The 24,558-nt window shown below is 53.5% G+C and overlaps 1 protein-coding gene across 4 annotated transcripts in view; it reads left to right on the top strand.

Moving 5' to 3' along the window:
* CBFA2T3 (CBFA2/RUNX1 partner transcriptional co-repressor 3) overlaps window positions 1–24,558 on the top strand; it is a 48,889-nt gene that overhangs the window by 4,422 nt on the left and 19,909 nt on the right. For all 4 annotated transcript variants that reach the window (XM_063312814.1, XM_063312818.1, XM_063312817.1 and 1 more), the window contains exon 2: window positions 18,610–18,756. In XM_063312814.1, the coding sequence (XP_063168884.1) occupies window positions 18,636–18,756 (121 nt within the window). In that variant the 5' untranslated portion in view covers window positions 18,610–18,635. The remainder of the gene's footprint in view (window positions 1–18,609; window positions 18,757–24,558) is intronic.

Genomic DNA, 24,558 nt, shown 5'->3' with positions numbered 1-24,558 from the left:
AAAAAGTGATTCTAACCTCAACTTAGAGGACGATCACAAACATGTGCACCAGTGACACCTAACTGTGAAAATGTAGATGACCCGTGCATTAATGTGGAGATATATATATATATATATATATATATATATATATATATATATATATATATATATATATATATATTGTGATGTAACTGGAGAAACGTCTTATCCGACATCAAGAAGAAATGCATGGATTTGACTCTGGATATAGCGGGCCCACGTAGGACGTTGATATGCAAGAAGGTAAATGTTGTAGCAAGTGGATGGAATCAATCTCCATTTTCTTCCTTTTTGACTGTTCCGTTCTGCCAAAGTATATCACATCCCTCCGTTGCTCGACAAAAAAGCTAGCGTTGCCTCCCTTTTGCCTCGTCAGGGAAGTGTTGGGTGCAAGGCGCTGTACAGATAGTCTTATGGAGCTAGTGTCTGCTCGGTGAGCTGTTCATCTTTTGCTTGGATCCAGAGCTATTAATCTGCCTTCAGTCCCAGAGTGTGTCTGAACAGGCATCCACCCAGGTCTGTACCTGGTGAACTGGTGAAGCTGGTGACCAGGGGGTGTTTCTGCTGCAAACAGTAATAAGTTGATTCTCCCTGGAAAGTTGCTCCTAAGTTCCCTGCAGCGGGCAATAGAGAGTAGCATTGTGTTCAGACGTTGCCCTAAACCAGTATTTCTCAACCTCAGCAGCTGAGGTTAATACTGCCCTAAACTGTGGCTTGTTTATTAATGAGTTGTTGAAAAAACCACAATGGGTGGCATATGCACAATATGCTAAGTCACAACTCAGATTATGGCTTGGGACATGTGTGAACTCAGGGGGTCAAGAAATTAGCTAAGCTCATCTGGATTGGGACCCAAACAAGGGCAAACTTGGTTTTATCTGAAAAGCCATGTGTCTGGTCCTGCCTTCAGTCTCGTCCCCCACCCCCGCCTCCTCGAAGATGCCGGGCCTTTCTCCTCTTCGCTTCTGCTGGCAGAGCAGAGAACTGGGCACCGTTTGGGCCCTTGGAGTTGCTGGAGAAATGAACAAAACGCTCCCTTGCTCAGAGCCGGATTTTGAAAGGCGAGCTTTGCGTTGGGTTGGCGACTCAGTGGCACTTTGAGCCAGGAAAGGAATAAAACGTATAACACGCAGCTGCTGCTAGGTGTGGGAAGGGAGTGGTGGGTGGCGTTTTGGAGACATGATGGAAGGCACAGCCCTGCTTGATCTGGAACTAACCACCTTCAGCCTGTGGACGTTCTCCAGACCAAGCCTGGGACCTCCAGGCTTAAACGGTCTCTAGAAACTTCGCCTCTCCCGCAGGCCTTGGGCTCGGGTAGGCGGTGAGCTCCTTATGGAAGTGCGATGGCTGTGTTGAATGTTCTATGCATTGTTCCTTTCTCTTTGTCACGTTGTCGGGCAGCCTCGAATAAAATCTGATCAGTCAATCAATCCCCAGAGGAGGGCTCAGAGAAGCTCCAGCACAGGGAAAGGGATGCGTCAGATGTGTGAACTGAGCCTCTCTTGCGGGCGTTTAATTTGAGCTGTGCATGTCAGGAGGACTCTGCCATGTGGCGTTGCAAAGCCCCGTGGGATCATGTTTTGCAAACCCTTTCAAAAGGGTTGAGGACTGAGGGGTGGTTACAGCAGTTTCTCAACATTGGCAACTTTAGGCTGCCTGGACTTCAACTCCCAGAATTCTTCAAGACATCTGAAAGTTGCTGAGGTGGGGAAACCCTGGCTTACAGGATCAGGCCAAAAATCCAGAGGGTTCCCCTTTGAAAACTGAACCTTCACGAGCCCAGGAAGGCCGTGGGGGCTGGGTAGTGACTCGCTGATCTCTCCAGAAGGGAAGAGCCAGGCGTGATGGAGTCATTTCAAAGATGAGTAAATGTGATCCCATTAAGAATCCATAACCACCATATGGTAATTTGGGGCTTGCGGGGAGCTCTGCAGGCCCGAAAATTGGGCCACTGACTCCTCTCCTTGCCCACAGGTTGATAAGAAGCCAACCACAAGAGGGGAACCTCCATAGCCAGTGGCAGGAAGCCAACGGAGGACACAGCCAATGGCTGCCAGACTTCAACCCCAGTTTCCAGCATGAAGAGAAAGCACAGGGGTAACTGGCAGGGTTCCCCACCCTCCTTGGGGGGGGAAAGCACCAACGCTTAGGCCTGCTATGACCTAATATATTCAAATAAAACAAACAGGAAGCATCTTCCAGGAAGGGGGAACCCTGGTTTTCCACCTCCTGTTGCAGCAGATGTGGGAAGATGTCAGCTGTAGGTCATCGGGAGTGGATAATGGCAGGGTGCTGTCCAATCTCCCCTGGGTTCCTTGGGCAAAGCTGGCCTTCAAATGCAGGAGAAAGCAGCAGAGCCCAAGAGGGCAGTCCTGGGCAAGCGTCAGAAGCAGGCAGGCGGGTTCGCACGGTGTCCAAGAGGGGACCTGCAAAGTTTTGGCTTGGAAGACCTGGTCCCACCATTTGGAGCTCCTGCCTGGTGGCCTGGGCCACCTCTGCAGCAGCTGGCCCCTCTCCAGGGCTGGGGACAGAGCGAAGTTCCTAACCCTGGAGCTACTGTTCAATTACATGTCTGCAATGAGAGGAAGGCAGGGGAGAAATGGGGAAGGGGTTAGGCAAGGACTAGGGCAGTGTTTCCCAACCTTGGCAACTTTAAGGCCTGTGGACTTCAACTCCCAGAATTCCCCAGCCTGGCTGGGGAATTCTAGGAGTTGAAGTCCACAGGCCTTAAAGTCGCCAAGGTTGGGAAACACTGGACTAGGGAGAAGAGGAAGCAGCAGCTTAAGTGAAGAGGTGGCCATTTCCTAAGCTGGGGTGGGCACAGTTTTTCTGCCAAGAGCAACATTCCTCAAGGAATACTAATGGGGGGGAGCTGCATGCTTGCAGGGAGTGCGACTGAGGTCAGAGTAGATACAGCCAGACTGGCATCCACAGGATATGGTGAAAAAAACTTTGATTGCACCATTGTGGCCACCATCTTCACTGCTTTACCATAACCGGTGGACACTCCTGGGGCCACCCCTTGTCCCTCCTCCTCCTCTTTAGGGAAGGCAATGCTGCTGGAGGCCGAAATTGTTTTCTTACTGAAGTTTTCTGAAACTAGGTTCAAGGCTGCCTGGAATCAGCCAGGGCTGGAAGTTTGCATTTGCAGATGATTCAGCAGGCCCCCCAGCTAAATAAATAAATGCAATGAATGAATGAAGAAAGGCTTTGAAGGCTGGGAGAGACCAACTCGGATCCTAGAATTCTCTCTGCGTTGCCCGCATTCACAGCTGCACTAACCCTAACCCTAAAAGGTGTGATTTCTTTCGATCTGGCTTATCTTGAACCGTGCATCCAGGGTGGCTCAATCACCCCGGGATACAGCTTATCACCCTGTGTGAGCCCCTAAGCCTGGCTCGGTGACACTCATGTTCATCCTTGGGTGTCTGGCTTCATGAGGACTAGTAGCTGGCTTCTTCCTGGACGAAAGCCGAGGCCCTGCGCTCTCCTTCCAGGGGACCTGGTTGCTTCATTTGGGAGATGACCCACCCCACCAGTTTCTCCCCATCAGCCTCCTTGGCGGCTCAGAGCCAGGGGGCTTTGTTGGGGCCTGTTTGGGGCCCTGCCACTGCCCCTGAGGGCCAGGCCAGGCAGGGCATCCCTCTTGGGGGGACAAGGAGGATGTGTGTGCCCCCCAGTGCCAGTCAGTCTTAGAGAGCTTCGCTGGGCTGGCTTGAAGCCTGTGTCCTCGCCAGGGGAAAAATCACGGAAGGCGCCGGCAGCTCTCCATCGCTTCTCCTGGCTCCTGGTCTCCATCTCCTGGGCATGGCCGGCAAGGTGGTGGGGCCGGCAGCTTCTTCTGGAGAGGCAAAGGTCCAGCTGCTCATCCTCGGTCCACTTAGCCATGCTCTTGGCTGCTGAAAACAGAGATGCGCTATTTGCACAATGTGAGCAAGTGGGCTGGAGAGCAAGTAGCACACCAAACGAGTGCGCTGGCTTTGTAAGCTGCCACAGCTTCCTTGGACTGTGGTGACCCTTCCTGCTTTTCTCCAGCGGATCGGGTTTGGGTGGTCGAGAGCTGAAGGAAGCTTCTTTCCTTCCCTTCGCTTATGGGATGCCTTGTGTGGCTCTGGAAAGTAAGGCCACATTGGCAACTGGCAGGGGGAGAGGGCAGGCCTCGAGAGAGGCCAGCCAACGGGACTGAGGAACACGTTTTGGTTCATGGGGCGGTGGCGGCTGCTTTTGGAAAGCCTCATTTCCGACAACGATACATTTCAGACCTCGTCTGACTTGAGGAATCTCTCAAGGCCCCGTTTCTCAATCTTGGCAGCCTGGAGAGGTGTGGACTTCAACGTGTGGACTTCCATGCTGGCTAGGGAATTCTGGGGGTTGAAGTCCACACCTCTCCAAGCTGCCAAGGTTGGGAAATGCGGCCTTGAGGTGACCAAGGGCAGAGGGCAGATGAGTAATACCCACAAGAGGTCAAACTGTTCACCTTCCAGACTGAGCTGCTTGCAGGAGGCAGCACTGGGAGTCAAAATTGCAATAAGCGTTTGGAATCTGGTTCCTCAGGGAGACTGGGGGAGGCTGGGAAGGGGGGAGATAGTCGGGACCTATTTATGTCCTGTACACTAAGGACAATGTCCCTGCGTGTGTTTGCATGTCTAGGGGGACATCTCGCCTTCCCCAGCCCAAGGAAGGCCTGCTCTTTTCCAGGCGCTGTATGCGACCCCCGGAGCTGATTTTTTAGGCGCAGGGAAGTGCAAGAAGGCTTGGCAGAGCTTTGCTTTCCAAACAGGCGGCGTGAAGGTACTTTTCCTCTTTACCAATGTTAGGAATTGCTATGGCAATGTCCTATTCTCTCTCTTCTTTGCCTCCCCCAGCTCCTGCTTCTTACACTGAGACCAGCTTGCTCCATCTGCTCGCTTGGAATCTTTCCCACCACTGGGAAACAGGCAGGAAGAGGAGGATCGGGGAACTCAGCCCCCCAGAACTGGAAGCAGTGTGCGTCTGTGCGCCCATCCCTCAACAGTGGCTCGGAGGGTCTCCTTTGAGCAGGCCAGGGAAATTCCACCCCAGCACTGCTTCTTGTGGCTGATCCTTGAAGGTAGACCGCCTTGGGGTCTGCAGGCTCTCTTGAGCCTGTGATAGAGTCTCTTTTCCCTCCTCTTCCTCAACTGATTTCCAAGCTCTACCCTTGCAAGAAAGAGAAAAACAGGATTTCCTCCCCCATATTCTTTGCTTGTTTTTAACCTAATGTTGGTCACCCAAGCTTGCAACTGCAAGCTGGGCAGCCCCGTACATTGATCAAACAAACTAGCATCCAAACATATACATAGATATGGGAATCTGAACCATTCTTAGGAGCTGCCCAAGGGCTTTTGGCAGGTGATGAGGGTCCGCCTGTCTGGCAGGGCCCAGGAGCAAGCGAGTGCCTGCTGCCTAGTGTTGCCAGTCACTGGACATCCGCCATACACAAGTGCTGCCTCCCAGCAGCTGAGCCGAAGAGGGCTGCAGGATCGCCCAGTGCAGAGCACAGAGGCCCAGAACCTCAGCAGCTGACTTGGGCTGGTCTCCAACAGCTGAGCAGGGTTGACCCTGGATGTTCTGTGGATGGGGGACACTAGGAAATCCCAGCCTGTAGGTTAGACTGGGATGCCGCTTCCATGTTGCTTCCCAGAAACCAAGAAGTGTGTGTCTGTGAGGTCCCCGTGCGCCAAGCCCCAGGGGAGAAGTTGCCTTTCTGCACTTGCTTCTGAACATCCAGGCAGCCTTTCCTATGCCCTCCTGTGCTGCTCCCTCATGGCTTTCTGGCTGGCCCTCGGCGCATGCCTTGTATGTGCTTGGCGCTCGGGCAACGTCGCCATGGAGGTCCTGGTCATCCGGGGCTTGAAAGGTGAGCAGCCATGGGGGCAGCAAGCTAAGCCCTGCCTTTTCAGCGGATACAGTTTCTGAACATCTGCAAAGCTTTCTCCCTGCCTGGCCTGATGAGGGCACGGAGCCCCCCCCCCCTTAATCCATCACAAGCTGGGCACCTTTCAGACCGGAGCCAACAGCCAACTGGTTTCTATGTGCATGGCGGGGGGTGGGGGGACAGGCTTCTTTTACGTGCCTGCTTTCCCTTATTCCCATGCCATCCTTGCTGCTGCCTGTATGTAATTAACAGAGTAATTAAAAACAGGATGAGTTAATTGGTATTCATTTATGTGGCAGATGTTTTTAATTGAGATACGAAACAATTTACCTGTTTATATAAACAATAGTGAACGAAGGCTTGTAAAACAGAGGGGCTCCTCTTCCCCCCACTTCCAAGTCCGGCAGAATCAGCATGAATTCCCAGCACCCCTCTGCAGGTCTGAAGGGGGTTCAGGGAGAAGACCCCGGGGGTCGCGGGGCACGGCTGGGCCCATGGCCGGCTCCTTGGCTTCTTGTACCCAAGCTGCCCTTCTGGTTCCTTTTCCTTTGCTGGAAGTTTTTCCACACCTGGAGGGCAGGAGCCTGCGGGTGCCCCTTGTGCCAGGGGTGGGGTGGGCAGCCACAGTGTGGGGGGATGTGCCAGGAAGGTGCCTGGGCTGCACCTTTGTCACAGGCAGGTAAAGGTGAGGGGCAAAGATTCTCCTTTGTTTGGCAGGAGGCTCACCTCTCTCTCGTTGAATCATTTGCACTGAAAAGTACTTAAACGCATCTATTAAAAGTGAAGCCGGGCACGTAATGGGTAGGTTTCTGTGGGCAGGTGTGCTTGTGCTCTTGGGCCCGCATTGCCTACCCGTGCAGTAAGCCCGTTCTTTGCTGGGCAGTGGCCGAAATAAAATGACCGACCCTCTTCCACTTGGGCTTTATGTTACGCCCAATCATTCTGCACTGTCCCTAGCGAGGCTGTTGCTGACTGTCTTAACTAGTTCCCACAGAAGGGAATCTCTCTAGCTCCAGGCTGAACGGTGGTGTCCTTGGCGCTCTCTGAACTTGGTGGATTTTCTTGCAGACGCTTCACTACCCCACTAGGGAACGTCATCGTCCAGGAGGCACTGCTGATGCTCCCGAGTCGGGTAATGGAACGTCCGCAAGCCAGCCACCGAACTCAGACCGCACCAAGTTCTGCATAATCTTAACCAGGTCACTTAAAGGCTTATCAGCTGTAATTGTGCCAGGTAGGAGGGCTGGATAACGCTAATGTTAACTTTGGCTAAGTTTTCTGTGGCAATGGGTGTGGTGTGAACCTCTCCCGTTTGGTTCATTTCTGGTTTGGTATCCTGTATGAACCCAGAGAACGGGTCAGGGCATTAACTGGGTTAAATGTGTGTGAATGCAGCCAGTGCTTCAAGCCTAGTCGGAAACGCCTTCCTGCAGCTCTGTCCTGTTTCCAAGTTGTCCTGGGTTGTTTTCGGTGGAGTGGCCTGTCCTGCTCAAGAGCAGCCCTGGGAGTCATGCAGTCACTTTGGGAATTTGCCATCTGCACTAGGACAAATGCTTCTTCCAAGACAGCAGCATTGGAGTGCAGGCTGCTCCTTGACACCCCGGCTGACGGAGAGAGAGAGAAAGAAGGTGAGAATGTGTGTTCTCCATCCGTTGCAAATATCCTTTGGGGAGAACTTCTGCACACAATGGGATGGCGGGGGTGCTGGGTGCAGACCTGCCCATGAATGTACAATATACAAACCGCTGGGTTGAACTCTATTTAGTGGCGTCGTGTGGCGACAATCCTACTTGGCTGCCCAGAATGTGTTTTCTGATTGATGGATAGGTGGACAGACAGACAATTTGTCTGACATTATTCAGATTTTTCTAGAGTAATGCACTTTAAAAGGACTGCTTAAATTCCCTAACAGTGAATTTTTTTGCCTACTTTTTTCTCCTGGTATTCGTCAGGGCACCTGCACCTGGGGTCATCTTCCTTTCAGAGAGGGAGCGTGAACTGAGCACGCTGTAGCGAAGCCAGACTAAAATTGGGGTTGCAACTCGGTCCTTGCCCTTTAGTTGCAGGATTTAACACTGCAATGAACATCCCTGGATGGAGAGGGGGTGGCCATTATTAGGACCACAGCAGGCTCGGGGGAGGGGTGTGTGTATGTGGCGTTAACTCTTGCCTCCCCTGGTGAGGTCCTGAAGAGGTGAAGTGGGCCTCTCCAAGAGCAAGCCAGGTGCCAAGACTGCACTTAAAGTTGGACGGAGTTTTGCTTTCAAGACCAGAGGAACCCCGAGGGAGAGGAGAACTTCCCATTACCAGATTAAGCGAGCTAGCCCTGTCTTTCCTGCCTCCTCTGCTGCCTTGGGTTGGACCACCTCTGCCAATTTCAACGGAGAAGTTAGTCGATGGGGCTGGTGCGTCTTAACAGATCAGAATCTGAAAATGACTACAGTTTGCAGAACCGCCTCTGCCTTTTCCTCACTGCTCCGACCCGTGGCGAGGTGGATGCGAGGCCACGTGTGGGGCAGGCGGGGAGCAACCCAGGTGATGCCAGCAGCTTTCTTGGCAAGCGAGTGCCCGTTTTCGTTCCGGCGAGGAAGGACGCCGATCCCACGGCTCTCTCGGCATCGCGGCTGCCTTGGAGGAGGAACGGGACGGTGAGACGTTCAGCTAAGGCTGGACGGCGAGCTTGGCAGGTTGCCGGCACGAGCAGATGGCTGGGAGCCCAGCTGAGGGGAAAGCTAGCCGGCCTCAGGTGTGCCAAGTCCTTGAACGGTCCCGGGAAGACTCGGCATCCCGCGCTAATGAATATTGAGGAGGGAGCGAGATGGGAAGCCTTTGCTCCTGAACGCCCTGATTTTCCATCTCAGCAGGTACTGAATCGCTCTTGTCGAGTCGTTGCCAGCACTCGGATGTTGCACATTTCTTAATAGCCCCGCGCGCTTTGGATCCCCTCCAGCGGCAAGAAACGGGGGCTGCCAGCTTCGTGAGGGAGGAGGCCGCTGGATGGAAAGAATAACCCACACGTTTTTTTTCCCCCTGTAAGAAAGAGAGGCCTGTGTTTCTGCCCTTCTGACTGCAGACGCTGTGGGAGGAGAGCCGTGCTAGTTTACGGGAGCCAAAAGTCCGGAGGAGTCCGGGAGCGCCGTTTCCGACGAACGAAGGGACGCGATTCAAAGGCAGAAGCTTTTGTGGCGCGTTCTTTCTTCGTCCACAGTCTACTGCCTGGGGGGTTTGAGCAGCCCGGAAGTCCTGTGGATTTTTCTTGTTTCTCTAGGCCTGACGTTTTCCAATGGTTAACCTCACGATTCTCCTTTTTTCGGAGACTGTGTTAAGGGGAAAAAATTTAAGTCGTAGGAAAAATGGACTTCACTGGTGAAAGGTACACTCAGAGGAGACGAAAAGCGCGCGCGCGCACACGCACACGCGCACAGACACACACACTGCCCTCCCATCTCCTTCCCCAGCTGGGTCTCTTGGTTTGCCTCCCTGAAAAATATCGGTAGCTCCTGAAACGCTTTTTGCACAACGCCCGGGGCACCCCCAGGGGGCCCTCCCCGTAGCTATTGGGGGACGTCAAACATCCTTCCAAGCAAATGGGGAGAAAAGCTGGGAGAAAGAAAAGTCGGGGTCCTGCTCCCTCTTTTTGGAGTGGAAGACCAAGGAGGCAGGCTTGACCCCCCCCCCCGCCCCCCGCCGCGGTCCTCTGCCTTTTCCCGCACGCAAGCGGTCTGCGTTCCTATCCAGTTTGCCGCCGGTGCTGAGGGCTCGCCTAATGCGATCCAGATGGAGCAGCTCCGTCCCTGGCGAGTTTCTGGGGAGTTGTTCTTGGCAGTTCTGGCCCCAGCAGCTGAGGGGCTGGAATGCGGAGCCGCCCCCCCCCCCTCGCTCAGCATCTGGATTGCATTTGGGGAGCCTGAGACGAGGCTGAGATCTCATGCCTTCCCCTCCTTAACCCTTTCCTCCTCGCCCTCCCTCAGGGTCAGGAGGGGAGGGGGGCTTTCGAGGGGGCTGCAAGGAGAGCTGCGCAGGGGGGGCTCGAGGACCAGCCTGCGGCCTGGAGGCCCCCACCTCCGAAGGAGGGCTGGTGGTCTGGGGCGCCGGGCCCAGCAAAGCCACTCCTGCCCGATGCGTTCCCGTCGGGGGAACATTCCTACTGCTGTCACTGGCAGCGACCCAGGGGTGTCTCTGGGGGGCAGCAGGACTGGGGGAAAGAGCTGAGGTGGGCTGTCCGGCATGAGGGTTGCTGGAGGACAGGGAGGGAGATCAGGATTTGGAGCCAATATTGACAGATTGATTACTGTTTTATTTTTTTTTAGGCGCCTGGTGACAAGATTCTCTTGGGTTGCTGGAGAAAGGGTTCTGTGCTGGTAGAAAGCTTAGCACAGAATGGGGAGCTAGTTGGCTTCCTGCCTTTATTTCTCTGGGGATCCCAGAGAATTGACATAATGTAGGTGTGACATGATCCCATTCCTGATTGGAACACTCAGCTGGTGACACTTCTAAAGACAGGAAGGAGATCTCATGTGGCTTCTTGAGTGGAGCATGGCATCTTGATTGATTATATACCTTCAAGTCAGTGTCATCTCTTAGCAAACACGTAGACTTTCTCCAGGATGATCTGTCCCCATCCTGGTCCTTCAGATCTCCCAAAGGTGCCCCCATCACCACCATAACTGAGCCCATCTATCTTGCTGCTGGTCGTCCTTCTCTTTCATCCCACCTTTCACTGTATTGTGGACTTCTCAAGGGAGCTGGGTCTTTGAATAATGTGTCCAAAATGTGATGGTTTGAGCCTTGAGTGAGAACTCTGGATTGATTTGTTCTATAACTGCACTTCTGAAGTCGTTTTTATTTTAATTGTTGCTTAATGCCCAATGGTTATCTGTGGTCAGGAGGGGTTTGGGGAACACGGTGCTGGTTGTAGAGGCCAAAGCTGGACACTCAGGAAGCAATGTTCACATTGCAGTGGAGAGTCCATGTTGCCGTGATGGGAATTGGGGTGCTTTCCTTTCGACTTTTAGGGGATCTCCCGCGATGACTTTGGAGCTTCTTGCTGGCTGGGTTCATACCACCCTTACCTGATGACTGAACTGACCCATTTTCTGCATTTGCACAATACATTGAACCACAATCAAGACCAGTGTTTCTCAGCCTTGGCAATTTTAAGATGTGTGGACTTCAATTCCATGCTGGCTAGGGAATTCTGGGAGTTGAAGTCCACACATCTTAAAGTTGCTAAGATTGAGAAATGCCAATCCAGACAGACAGACAGGCAAGCTTTGCACAATAGGCTAAGACAGGCACACACACAAACCAGTTTCAGAACTAATCACTCACAGTGCAAACACTGTCTTTTAACTGGCCTAAGTGTTGTGTGAACCGAACTACCATCTACCTGCCTTTGGCCCATTTAGACGAAGAGGTGTCTTATCCCAGTTTAATTCAACCCAGTTCTGCAGTTGGGCACAGGGGCAGGACTGTAGGGTGCTTTGGATGGCGGCCCCTCTCTAGGTGGGGAAGAGCGATGTGTAGGGAAAGAAGGCCCCTCCCCATGTTAAGAAGCCCCAGAGGGGACGAGCTGTCACTTCTCTTCCATCCAGGCAAAAGCCACGGTTGTCACTGGTTCATCCTGAGAATGACTCAAAGCATGAACATTGTTATTCCCCCCACCTTGGGGTGGGAAAGAGAATTGGGGGGAGGGGTAAATAATTTGTCCCAACTGCAGCGAGTTTTGTCTGCTTTCCAACATTTGTTTCCCATTAGTTGCTGCTCGGCAAAAGCTGGAGAAGTAAAGCTCTAAAAACGAAAGGCAGTTCCGGGACGAAAATGTCCCCTCCGCACCCACATCTGCCAGGGGAACAGAGGGCTGAATCCTCCCCTCATTAATTCCCCAGGGCTGGATGTGAAAGACGTCACCTCTCCCTCCTGGGCTCAGCCGTTGACGGTCCCTGGATGACTGAGGGGCAGTGGCTGCATCTCAGCCTAAGCCGACCTTGCAGGGTTGTTGTGTGAATGAGAAATTGTGGGGAGCATCTTCCACTCTGGAAACAAAAATGCAGGAGATAAACGTCAGCTTAGTTTCCAGCTTGGTGGACCCGGAATTTTATCTCTTGCGAGGCTCAACCCCTGAGTGCTGCCAAGTGGGGATCTGGCCAGCGCACGGGTGTGTTTCTGAATGGCCTGGGAGGCCAGACCTCTTGCTTGCTGGAAGCGGTTTGCAGTCGGAGGGGCAAGTGGCTTTTCCTCGCTCACTTTGTTGCTTTTGGGGGGGGTGCGTCACACAACTCTGTGCTCCCCCAAGCCTCCCTCTTGTTCCTTGCTGGTGGCCTCATTTTGGCTGCAGTCTGGGAGCACTCCACCACCTAAAGGCCATGAAAATGTGCCCTCCGAGGCCAGTCTTCTCTGAAAGAAACCCCCCTGGGTGGCCGGACCCAGGATCTTCTTGATGTGCAGGAAACAAGGAGAGCGCGCAACAGCACCAATGAGCAACTTTGTGTGGAATTATTCCTGTGCCAGGGAAGGCAGTCTCGTAGCTTCGTAACACTGTGGCACAGAATCCCTGTGATGCCCTCCCAGGACCTGAGCACTTTGCCAGCCTGCGCTCTGGGGGCATCACTCCTGGGCAGGCTCACGGAGGCATCCACCCCTCGTGCCACCTTCCCGATCCGCAATTGCTTTGCAGCCAGGCGAGATGACAGCGCTGGGGACGCGCCAGGGCTTCTGCTGGCTTCCATCTGCTGCACGATGTTCTCAGCTGCCGGTTGGCTCTCTGCTGTCACTCAGGGTGCATTTATAAATACAGCAGGAAGTCAAAGGGGGTGGGTGGGTTGGCGGTCCCACACCATGCCAGGCTCCATGTGCAGGCATCCAGGGCTGCAGGAATGCTGTCATCAGTCAAAGCAGTGCACAGGATTTCACATGATGCTTGTAACTCCTCAACACTTCCAAAAACAGCATGGGAGACTGGAGGGGAGTGGAAAATGTATTGGAGGGGGGGAGAGCGAGCAAGCAAGCCTGTCTGGAAATGAAAAGGATCTGGGAAAAGACTGTGCAGCAGCCAAAAATCAATACTTCGGCTTAGACTCGGGATATTTTAAACCAGTGTTTCTCAACCTCGGCAACTTTAAGATGGGTAGACTTCAACTCCCAGAATTCCCCAGCCAGCATGGGGAATTCTGGGAGTTGAAGTCCACCCATCTTGAGAAACACTGGTTTAAACAGTGAGCCTAGAATGTGTGAGCATGTGCAGACAGCAGTTGCTCTCCTCTTAAGGCAAAAAGTTATCTTGAGGCAAGAAAGCTGACTTAAGGCACGTTTTCATCATAACTTTCTTGAAGCAAATTAGGAACAGGGACTTCACTATCAGAGTCTAGGTTCTGCCTGTAGAAAGGTGTATCACCAAGATGATGACGATGGATTGAAGAAAACTTCTCTCTGCTGAGACCCTCAAATCAATAAATACATTTATCTGGCTAGATGGAACAAGGCTCTACCTGGTATAAGGCTATTTGCTATACTCTTGAGATAAGGTTCCAATTTCACATGGGTGGGGGGGCAAGCAACAACACCTTGAGAGCTGGAATTCTTGCAGAGTCCCCATTCATCGCCCCCCAGGCTGCTTTGGGAGCATCTTCCTGTAGGACCCCCGGCTGCTCTCTGCCCCTTGCTGAGCACCGGTCTGGAATTCTAGGCAAGCAGGTAGATCAGGTCCACGCCTGGGAGGGCCCTCCCGCTCCCCCTCCCCCTCCCATCACTGCCGGGGCTTAGGCCTTGGACGCAGCAGGTCCCGGGCTCCATCCTGGCCATCTGTAATTGAAAAGGTTGCAGTGGAAGGAGGAGGGCGGGTGGACAGGCCGTCCAACCTGAGGATAAGGGGTCTCGTTTGGTTTTGTGGAAGGAACATCTGTTCTTCAGGATCTTTAGGGTTGACTTCCAGCAACTCTTTCTTGCTCACAGACCTTCTGGATGCATTGTTGGGTGGAGTCAGGTGGCATCAAAATAATAGTAATAGTAATAAATCATATTGATTCAGGTAGTGCCGTGCAGACTTGGCAAGCCATATAAACTTTGGCCAACGGGCACCATTCTGCCCATGGCAACTCACATCCCATCTCCACAATCTGTGCTGCAGCCCCAGCATCCAGCTCGACTGCACCAGAACTTCCCCATGGGCCACTGATGGGTCAGATGCCCTTGATAGCATCCTTCTGCTCCCAGCATTTCCTTCCAGACTGGCTCCTTTGCAGGAAAGCCAGCCCAGAGTTATTTGTCAAGATGGGCGGTGAAGAAATTTCATTTATTTATCTATCTATCTATCTATCTATCTATCTATCTATCTATCTATCTATCTAAGCCGCAGGCTCTTCCCGTGTACTTTTCCACTGCTTTCTGCGGCCTTTGCAAAAGAATTGCAGCAGCTGGGCTTTCTGACCCCACATTATACAAATGGAAAAACAGACAAGTATTGCAAACGGGGGGAAAGAACAGTTTCTTTCTGGAGAGCTACCCTAGGCTCCAGCTGCCCGAGGAATCATAACCCTGGGTTACAAATCACGACGTCCAGGTTCTTGCAACACGCTAATTAAAACCCAGCTGCAACATGGTTTATTTGTGTTTTTATTTATTTTTATGTATGTATGTATGTATGTATTTATTTGATTTCTATAGCCGCCCATCTGAGCAAGTGACTCTGGGAGGCTTTTATTCATATAATTTTTATTAAGAATTTTTAAAAGGAGATAAAAATGAACAAGAACTAATATAAAGAAAAGAAAGAAAGGAAAAAAAGAAAAAGCCAAAGTGCAAAAAGAAAGAATGAAAAGAAATAGAAAGAAGTAGCTTCTAATCTTCTTTACAGCAATTAGAAGTACAAATACAAAATTACCTCCTACTCTGTGGATCCAAAAAAACCCTCTCTTTTTCCTAGTATCTCTTTTTCCTACTCCTCAAAACCATAAATCGTAAGTTCATTTTTTCCTGTTTCACGCAACAAGCCTATAAGGGGTTTCCAGGCGGCCATAAACGTAGACACTGCCTTTTTCTCTGATCAAGGAAGTTGGTTTGGCCCAGCTGCAGCAGGGTTCGGGGCCATGGGGGTCAATGCAGCTGCTGAGTTCCACACTGCCCTTTGGTGGGGCGTGCACGCAGGCCTGGACACCCACGTTTTCGTGGCTCAGCAACCGCCTATTTCCAGCAGAGGCGTGTACTTCGCAGCACCTGGACAGTCTGCGGAAGGCTGTGGGGCTTCACGGTGAAGAAGGAAAGCCATTCTGTACGATGCTGTCTGCTGGTATCGCTCTAGGTCAGCCCCTTCATACAGCAAAGCCTCCTCCAGGCTTTGAACCCTGAGCATCCACTGCCGTGGGAGGGGATGTTTGTGTATCCCCCCGCCAGACAGACAGACGGACTGACAGGGTGGGAATGCATTGCAAGGCCCAGAGGGGCTCCAGAGCCTCCGAGAAGCTGCCTTTCCCCTCTCCTTGGCCTCTGCCGAGCTGATTTATAACCAGCAACGCTCGTGTTTGTTGGCCCCAGCTCAGCTGCGTGCTGAGAAGGGTGAAGGAGGCAGCTTCAACCTTGGCTCTCCTGCGGAGGGCTTTGCCATGGGGAGCGGCTCTTTGCGGGGCAGGGCTGGCTTTGAAAGCTGTCTGGGAAAGAGCAGATCCCGCCGAGCTGCCTGGGAACTCCGGGGAACCTGGAAGAGGGGCGGCGGCTGCGTTTTCTGAGCAGCTTCACCTGGAGCTGGGGCTGGGCTGAAGGACCTGGGTCTGGGGCTCATAGTCTCCCACTGCGGCTGTCTGGGGCAATGGAGGAATCCTCCTGCCCCCGGGCACAGCCTGGCTTGTGGGCAGGTGGTGCTCCTTCCCTGCATCTGGTGTATTCCATTCCGAAGGAGGCTGCTTGGCAATCAGGTTAAAGATGCCTTTGTTAGAGTTGCAGGCCTTGAAGAGTTCCAAATATTTTCCGTAGGAGACACTGAATGCCCTAATAATGAAAGGAGGGGCAAAGGGGCATGAGTGGCACATGCCTTTTGCCAAACCATGTATGTATGTATATTATTATATAGATACATATTAATACACACACACACACACACACACATATATCCCAAGTCCAGATGGGAGATTCCACAGAAAATTGTGGAGAATGACATGGCTAAGATCCCATGGGACTTCCAGATCCAGATGGACAGGCAGGTACTGGCCAATCAATCGGACATCGTGGTAATAGTCAAGGACCAGAAGACAGCGGTGGTGATAGATGTAGTGGTGCCAAGTGACAGCAACATCAGGAAGAAGGAGCATGAGAAGCTGGAGAAGGACCAGGGCCTGAAGGAGGAACTAGAGAGGATGAGGAAAGTGAAGGCCAAAGTGGTCCCAGTGGTGGTAGGGGCACTCGGGCTGTGACTCCTCAGCTGGGAGTGGGGCTCCAACAGATCCCAAGAGCAACAACCGAGCTCTCTGTCCGGAAGAGTGCAGGGCTAGGAACAGCCAAGATACTGTGCAGAACCCTCAAACTCCCAGGCCTCTGGTGGAGGGCCCAAGGCTGAGGAAGACACATACCGCCCATAGGGGTGAGAAGGGAATCTCATATATATATAGGGGTGAGAAGGGAATCCATATCCGCCCAGAGTCCCCTTTCAGGAGAGATGGGCGGTGATAGAAATTTGAAATATTAATTAATTAATTAATTAATGAACCGCAGTGATTGGATTCAACCCATATCGTATCAATCCAATTCCCTCTGCTGCATGCCAAGGGGGCCCGGGACCATCCTTTCCATCTCCAAGAGTCCTCTCTCACCCCTGGAAGGCTGCAGCCCCATCTAAGTCAGAGGGGCTAGTTGTGTCCCTGAGGAAGGAATGTGCCCCCGTGTCTCTTGCCCAGGGCTGAGCTCTGTGCAACGATGCTCACAAACCCTTGGAAAATTGGCTTCTCTGCCTTAAGAAATTGCGCCAGGCAGCCCAGCCTCAGCTCCCCGCATAGTCAGCCTGTCCCCTGAGCACTTAGGCTCGGCACACCCCAGGAACATCTGCCCCTGGCCCGGCTCCCGGCTTTATTTAGCACAGGCAGTGTCCTTTCCCGCGCTCTCATGTGCGAAGTTCAATTAATGGTGCTTCAGTTGCCATGGATTAGAGCTGATCCGTCACCCCCTGAAAGCTGGCTGCTCTTCCAAAGCAGCGTCCCCTCGAGGAGACTCTGGCTGACCCCGGGCAGGGCAGCAAAGGGGAGACTGTCCTTCTTTGGTCCTCCTCTGAGCCCCAGCCTGGCTGGGGGCTGTGAGACTCGGTGATGGATTGCCGCAGCTGCTGGCACACTTGCGCCAAGCCGTCAAACTCAAGTGCATCCTCTTTAATGGAGCAGGGGAAGAAGTGAACTTGGCAGCCCGTGCGATTGGTGGCAGGTGCCTTTGTTTAGATGTGGCAGCTGCTCCCTCTTTCTCTCCCTGAAGTCACCCCGTCTTTCTCCTGCCCTGCCCCAGCTGGGTCACCCCCATACAACCTTGGGGGGCTGCTGGAAGGGCCACGATGGCCAGAGGTGACGCCCCCCTCGGCAAGAGCGACCAAGCTGCCTGTTTCTCAGGGCATCCGGGACCAGCTGGCGGGGGAAGTGAGCCGGGCCCCCAATCCAGCTTCAGTGTTCTTGGCGCCACTCGTTATTTGTGACATTAGAATGCCAGGCGTTTTCAAAGTTCCTCACCATACAAATTTAATTTGGAGACCAAATAGCTCATAAAAATCACAGCATCCAGCACAGCATAAATCCACAGCAGAAACTACAGTCCGCAGCCAGACCAGAATTCAACATGCAGATTTTGAAATGAAAAGGTTGAGATGGTATCGGCGGATCACGTGTCGCATTTAGTGTTGAGTGGTCTGCTTGGCTGGGGCTTAGAAGAATGGGTGAACTTGGAGACCAAGCAACATGCATTATGTGTGACTCAGGCTGCAGTGGCTTGCTGAATAAACCATGATTTAGCGCAATGGGTGAACCCAGCTTGAGTTACTTAAGAGATCTGGACACACAGAAAAGTCTTCACTTGGGATCAAAAAGGCCATAGAGATGGAAGTGAGCCAATTGTTCTTCAACCAGTTGCTACCACCAAAGGCCTAATCTTACTGGGGGGTGGGGGAATGACATGTGACCTTTAGGCTGGCTTGGAAATGGTTGGGGAGCCAGACACCACCCAGGGATCACGTGCTCCCAGTACCCAGCCTCTCCTCCCAACTGGGCAGTCCATCTCCTCTGGAGGGGAACTCAGGTGCTGTTGTGGTTTACTCAGTGAATCAAGGCAGGAAGCCATGGCTTAGCATGGCTTGTGAGAACTCAGCCACTGAATTGCAGCAGTCTGTGTTAGGAGGCGCAAAAGCCTGGGAAATTATGGTTTAGCCCAGCTAGCTTTGCTCTCTGTGCATCACCATCATCGTGCCCATTAAGTAATTTGCCTAATTTGCTGGATGATGTCACGGCAGTCACGACGTCCCTTGCCCCTTCCCCACAGACACCAGTGCCAGCTCGTCTCTCTGAGTTGGGGGCCTCGCCACCTTCTCCACCCATACCCCGTCCCAGCTCTGGCCCAAAAGCCTTCGCGGCAGGCGGCGCCACCCCAGAGCCTCCGCGCCCCCTCCAGCTGCACCTTCGCCTTCAGACCTGGCTGCTCACACCTCTCCCCTCCCGTTTCTCGCTTCCCCCTTGCAGGCAGCGCAGAGCACAAGGCAGCCACGATGCCCGACTCGCCGGCCGACGTGAAGACGCAGTCCCGCTCCACGCCCCCGAACATGCCACCGCCTTCTCCAGCTGTCTCCCAGGGAGCCACGCGGCCCCCCACGTTTACCTCAAACCCCAGTGAGTAGCCCCATTCGTACTGGCTGCCAAGCAGCTGCGGGGTGGGGGGAGGGAGATTTGCTGAGGGTGGGGCTGGAGGCTTGGGGTCGGCTCCTCCCCCCCCACGCTGCAGCCCCCCATTTTTCTCGGCATTCAGCTGCTTGCTTGGCTGAGTTCAAGAGTATCGATGGGACCTCCTTAAAGCGGGGTGGAGTCCTTTGAGCAGGGGGAGCTCCTCCCACCCTGGACTCTGCCGCACCGCTTTGATGGAAGGAAAGGGCACCTTGGGGTGGTCTCTGCTGACAGGCCGTGGCATGGCCGGGGCCTTGGATTTGGGCATACAGTTCCTGACCTTAACAGAGGAGAAGGCCTTTGATGGAGGAATCAGGAGTGGAAAGCCTGGGTGGAGAAGGCTGCTTCCTCGCCCCCCTTCCCCTCCTGCAGGGTCTCTCTGTTCTCTGAAATGACCTGGGCTTGTTTTTCCTTTGGGGAGGGGGGAGGCTCTGAAGGAAGCCCCTGAACGCAGCAGGCAGGCAGGCAGTTATCACGCCGCAGGACTCCCCCAGCCCGATCAGCAGCCAGGCTCTTCTGAGGGAGGATTCTGGCCTTGGGACCAGAATGGCTCCGGGTGCCAGGCGGGTGGGCTTGGACGCCATCCACCCCCCTCTTCTCTCTTTGGGCCTCTTTCAAACACTGCCATATGGCACCGCATTTGGAGTGCCAAGAAAACAGTTCCTCACCCCACCCCGTGGGAAGAGCTGGCTTTGGCAGATGCCAGCCGGCGCTTTCTGCTCACGCTGCTTCAAAGCAGGACTGGGATTTGCAGCGAGCAGAGGGGCAGCGGGTTAGCGCCAGTGCCCGTGAGGTGGGCGCTGGATGGACAGCCAAGCCAGAGAGAGATTGGGGTCAGTTTCCAGAAAGAGCGGTGTCGTCGTCCAGGATCTCCTATGTTTGACAGCATGCAGCAGTGATAAGAACCCACTCTGCGCATGCTCAGAGAGTGGATGCTTTCATGTGCGTTCCAGGCTTGGCCCTTGGTGGGGGCAGGTTTAAATCATACTATGGAATAGCCTCTGTGTTATTTGCATGGCAGGGAACCCCTCGTGGGTTTGCCTGCCCGTGGTCCCTGTGCGTCCCAGAAGCAAAAGGTCTGCCATGCTCTTCTCCAGTGACCCATCGTCCCATTACCCATGCCACGCTGCTTTGCCCCAAATAATCTTTAGAATAAATTGGATGGGTTTGAAGTCAAGGTCCTTGGTTATAGAGGACTCGCTCTGCTGCCTAGGCCCACTGCGCTCCATCTAAGGGGGAACTTTGGGTGTGGGAGATGGGAGAAAGGGAGAGGAGGCCACCCAGGGGGTGGTTGGGAAGCTTTGGCTCAACGGACCTGGAACCATCTGCGCATCTTCCCTTTCTCAAAAGGTTGTTGTGCTCCTGGATTTCTCTTGTTCCACTGTGGGAACAAGTGGGGGGCCTGCCCTTTGGGGCTTGGGCAGTTTGGGCACGGGGAATGCCCCCCTTGCTCCAGCAGAGTCCTGCACTGCGTGGGATCTGCCCCGCCTTGTATGGGTTTCCACCAGCTGCTCGTGGTCCACCTGGCAGCCTCAGATGGAACCAGGACGAGGAGCTTCCCGCATGATCCAGGGGCCAAGACCCGTGCAGGGTCCAGAGGTTGCATGCGCTCTTTGCACGCCGAAGAAGGGGGTGGATCCAGTTCTTGATAGTGCACGTCCAGGTGTTGGAGGTCTTAGGCAATAACACTGGACTAGAAGGAACAACCATCCCTGGCTCAGAATGCAGGAAAAGGAGGCGTCGCTCATTCGCAGAGGGCAGCTTCAGAGGGTTCCTGCCAAAGCATTTCCAAATGACACAAGAAATAAGAAGCTGAGCTTTGTTAGTCAGAAAAGGTGCCTGATCCTTGACTCCCAAAGACTCACCCAGTGATCCTCCGGCAAGGTCCACAAGTGAAACGGGGGTCCAGAAAGGAGTGGCCAAGAAAGGCTCTCTGACCGGAGAGCTGTTCCTCCTCGCAGCTGACCATCTTGTGTTTACTGACTTGCTCCTGGGCAGCCTTCGATTCATCCAGGTTGCCAGAAAGTCATGCAGGGAAGATCTTGGGATGTGCTTCAACCAGAAACTGGCTTCTCGACCAGATCCCCCTTGGGAGTCGACCTCTGGCTGGGCAAGGGCCAGAACGAGGCATTGTGTGACGTGGGCCCCAGAGCCAAATGTCGGGCACTTCCATTCTGGGCAGGAAAGCCAACTGGATTGTGTTCTCAGCAGCTCCTGGAGACCACGTCCTCCCAAGGTGCCCAAGGACAGGGGGCAGCCTAGCTGAGAGAGCCCAGGGCCAACAGCATGGCACACAGCTCCCGTGCCAACGTCTCACTGCTGCCTCCGGAAATTGTGCCAAAGGAAGCTGCCTTTCCTGCTTAAAGGTAGCCCAGCCCAGAGGAGGGTTAGGCAGGGCACAGGGCGGGGGGAGTTTTCCTGCACTCCCGAAGCAGGTTGGCATTTTCAAGCGCTCCTCCGTTGCTACTGAGGTTCGCCTGCCAATGCCCGATTGCTGTCTATATCTGGATCTTGTTCTTTGGCTTGGCTGGCAGCCACCCCTTAGCCAGCGGACCGCCATCTGGCAGCCCAGTGGCCCACGGGGCCCCGCCCTCTGGAGCTGCCACCGGCCCTGTGGGACTCAGAGCCGCATCACCCTGGCCAAAGCCACAGGGCAGCTGGCTGAGGCCGCTGCGGCAGATGGGCGCCTTTCCTTCGCTCGCAGGTGAACGATCCAACGGCAGATGGGTTGCCGTCTCTGCAGGCACAGGGCTCAGTGCCGAAGCCCCAAAATAGTTGCTGTGAGAACAGCTCAGCACGCCAGATCGCTTCCCCGTGCGGCTTCAAGCTGTAGCGCCCAGCTCAAAATTAGCAACTTCGGAACTGAAAGAGAATTCCTCTTTCTTCTTCCCGCTCCGAAGGTTTTGCGGTTGCACACCTAGTCCGACTGCTGAGCCCCAAGAGATCCTCCAGCCTTTTTATGGAAGGGGGGCTTTCTCCCCCCCCTCTTCCTTTTCCCCTCTTCCTGATCCTGAGTGGCAGCTCTAAGTCAGTTGGAGCCTTCCCCTTTGAACCAAACCTTCCCTAATGAGGAATGGGGTTCTGGCCAGTTTGCTTTTCGTTGTCCTCCGCAGCAGACGGTGGGCTCTTTGTGCATTTCTAGGACTCCCGTAAGGGAGAGCCCCTCTCACTCACCCCAGACGTATCAGAATAGCTGTTTTCCCCACAAGCAGTGTGGGGATAGAGCCAGGTTGGTGTCGTGCTGAAGGCATCAGGCTAGGAACCGGGAGGCTGTGAGTTCTAGTCTGGCAGTGCCCAGCAAGGGCCCACACTGGTAGCTCAGGGGCCTGCCCTACTGCACCGATGCAGCCAAGCACAGAGTTGGGAGCCCTGCTAAATTTTATTCAGCCCCAGAAGGAGAGGGAGCTACCTCAACATTCCTGCTTGAAATGTTTCTTCTTCCCTTTTAAACATATTCTTGGTTTGTTTTTTTGTTTTTTGAGAGCCAGTTTGGTGTTGTGGTGAAGGCACCAGGCTAGAAACCAGGAGACCTGAGTTCTAGTCCTGCCTTGGGCACAAAGCCAGCTGGGCTACCTTGGGCCAGTCACTTTCTCCCTGCCCTAGGAAGGAGAGAATGGCAGACCCCTTCTGAAAAACCTGCCAAGAAAACTGCAGGGACTCGTCCAGGCAGTCTCTGAGAATCAGACACGATGGAATGGATTAAAAAAAAAAAGTGTGGATGCATTTACAGGCTTAGAAGGAGAGAAGGGGGAAGGATGGGAAGTTAGGAATGTTGATGTCATCCGAGGGGACCTTAGCAGACAGCTGGTGCTTTGCCGCCGTGGCGACTAAGAGCGGAGCTAAGTTCCGCTCTTCGGTTGAGGGTCACTCGGGTTAGGGCATTGCCTTCGGTGGGAGCCCCCAGCCGAGGGAGAGGGTTCCTAAGCCTTCCCTGAGTTCCCAGCAGGCACTGCTTTGGAGCCACCGATGTGCAAAGGGAGGGCTGACATCAGCTTCCCATCTGGGGCCTCTCCAGCCTTCCTGTGGAACCCTCCCCGGGAAAGGCTGGTCCGCCAGCCCAGTGCAGGGTTGTCTCCCGGTGCATCATGCTCCTTGTGGCAGGGGCAGGATCACACGAGGACCTTTTGCCAGCATGGGGAGGAGAACCTCCCAGGCAGAGCATCCCCCAGATTTGTAAAACGTTGATGCTAGCTTCGAAGAATGCTTCGTCCGGAAACCTGAACTTTCTCTCTCTCACATGCATGCGCAGGCTTGATGAGAGCTCAACTGTCCTTGGGCACCATCCTTAGACTTAGCAGTCCAGCTCTACTCAAGCAAAGAAACTGCATTTCAACCTGGCCCTCAATCGCTAAAGCACCAAAGCCGACTCCGCTTGCTTTGTGGGCTGCCTGGGCCAACCTTTGCTTTCCAAGTCTTTATCCTCAAGGCAGGAGCCCCACAAAAGGCACCAGCTAAACGTGGGAGGGGACGGCCAGTTTGATGTCGCGGTTAAGGCACCGAGCTAGAAACTGGGAGGCCCTGAGTTTTAGTCCTGCCTTAGGCACAAAGCCAACTGGGTAGCCTTGGGCCAGTCGCGCTCCCTCAGCCCTAGGAAGGAGGCAATGCAAACCACTTCCGAAAAGACTTGCCAATAAAATTGCAGGGATTTGTCCAGGCAGTCTCCGAGAATCGGACACAATTGAACAGATAAAAAAAAACTTGGTAGAGCTTCTTTCCCTCTTTTGCGGCATGAGCTGACCCAATTCTTCATTTTCTTAGTTTACAGGAAGGGGGGAAAGCCATGTTTTTGTTCTGGGGAGGGACACCTGCAAGCAACGGATGGACCATCCTTCACCAGCCTACCAACCTTGGCTGTTACTTGCCAACCTAATTTAGTGTCTCTCAATATGTTTTGAAGTTTGAGGCTTTTAGGATATTTGTAAGGCTGAAAATAGCCTAAATATATAAGATAGTTAAATGTGCTTTTCAGAATGAGAGTCTACCTGTTTCTCAGCCTGCCCTCCCCTCCCTGCACTTACAGCCAAGCCTTATGGAAGAGGATAATGGGTTGGGTAACTATTCAGCAGCCTGCACTCCTGGATCTAGCTTTCTGCAAACAGAATTGGGGCGGGGGGGACCTGACGCATGTTGCAAATTCCTTACTGGGGCAGTCCTGCATGGCTTTTTTTGCAAAACACCTTGTTTTAGCACTGAGCCTATATTGAAGCAATATCCTTGTGACACGCAGATTAATAAATGCACGACTGATGTGGAAGGGAAGAGAAGAGACTTCTTTTTCATTAGTGGGCCAAAGGGCAACTAAGCCTGATTTGGCATGAAGGCTGCCAGTTGCTTACCTCTGGCTCTATAATTTCAGGATAACACATGCAGGCAAGCCACGCCAGTGTGGTGATGGGCAGGACATTTACTTAGGAATGGTCTCCTGAACCTGCTGTATAGATTAGAGCAGTGTTTCTCAGCCTTGGCAACTTCAGTCCTGGGAGCTGAAGTCCACACAGCTTGAAGTTGCCAGGGTTGAGAAACACTGGATTAGCGTGAAGGATTTCAAGACTACAGTCTCACATATGCCAAGTTGACGTTCCTTGTTTTGGCATTGCTCTGCCCAGCCTGGCTGTTCCTGAGTGTCTCAAAAGGAGGAGAGGGATGGGAATTTGTGAGGGTTTCACCCCGGAAGTAAACTTGTATGTCCCAACCGGATCTCCCCGCTGAGATCCTACAGCCCGACCCAGGCCTCAGAGATAGGAGAAGGCA

Source organism: Candoia aspera, chromosome 11, assembly GCF_035149785.1.
Source record: "Candoia aspera isolate rCanAsp1 chromosome 11, rCanAsp1.hap2, whole genome shotgun sequence".
Classification (NCBI taxonomy): Eukaryota; Metazoa; Chordata; class Lepidosauria; order Squamata; family Boidae; genus Candoia; species Candoia aspera.
Note: the sequence above shows the minus strand (reverse complement) of the source record. Positions and strands in the feature narration are given on the sequence as shown.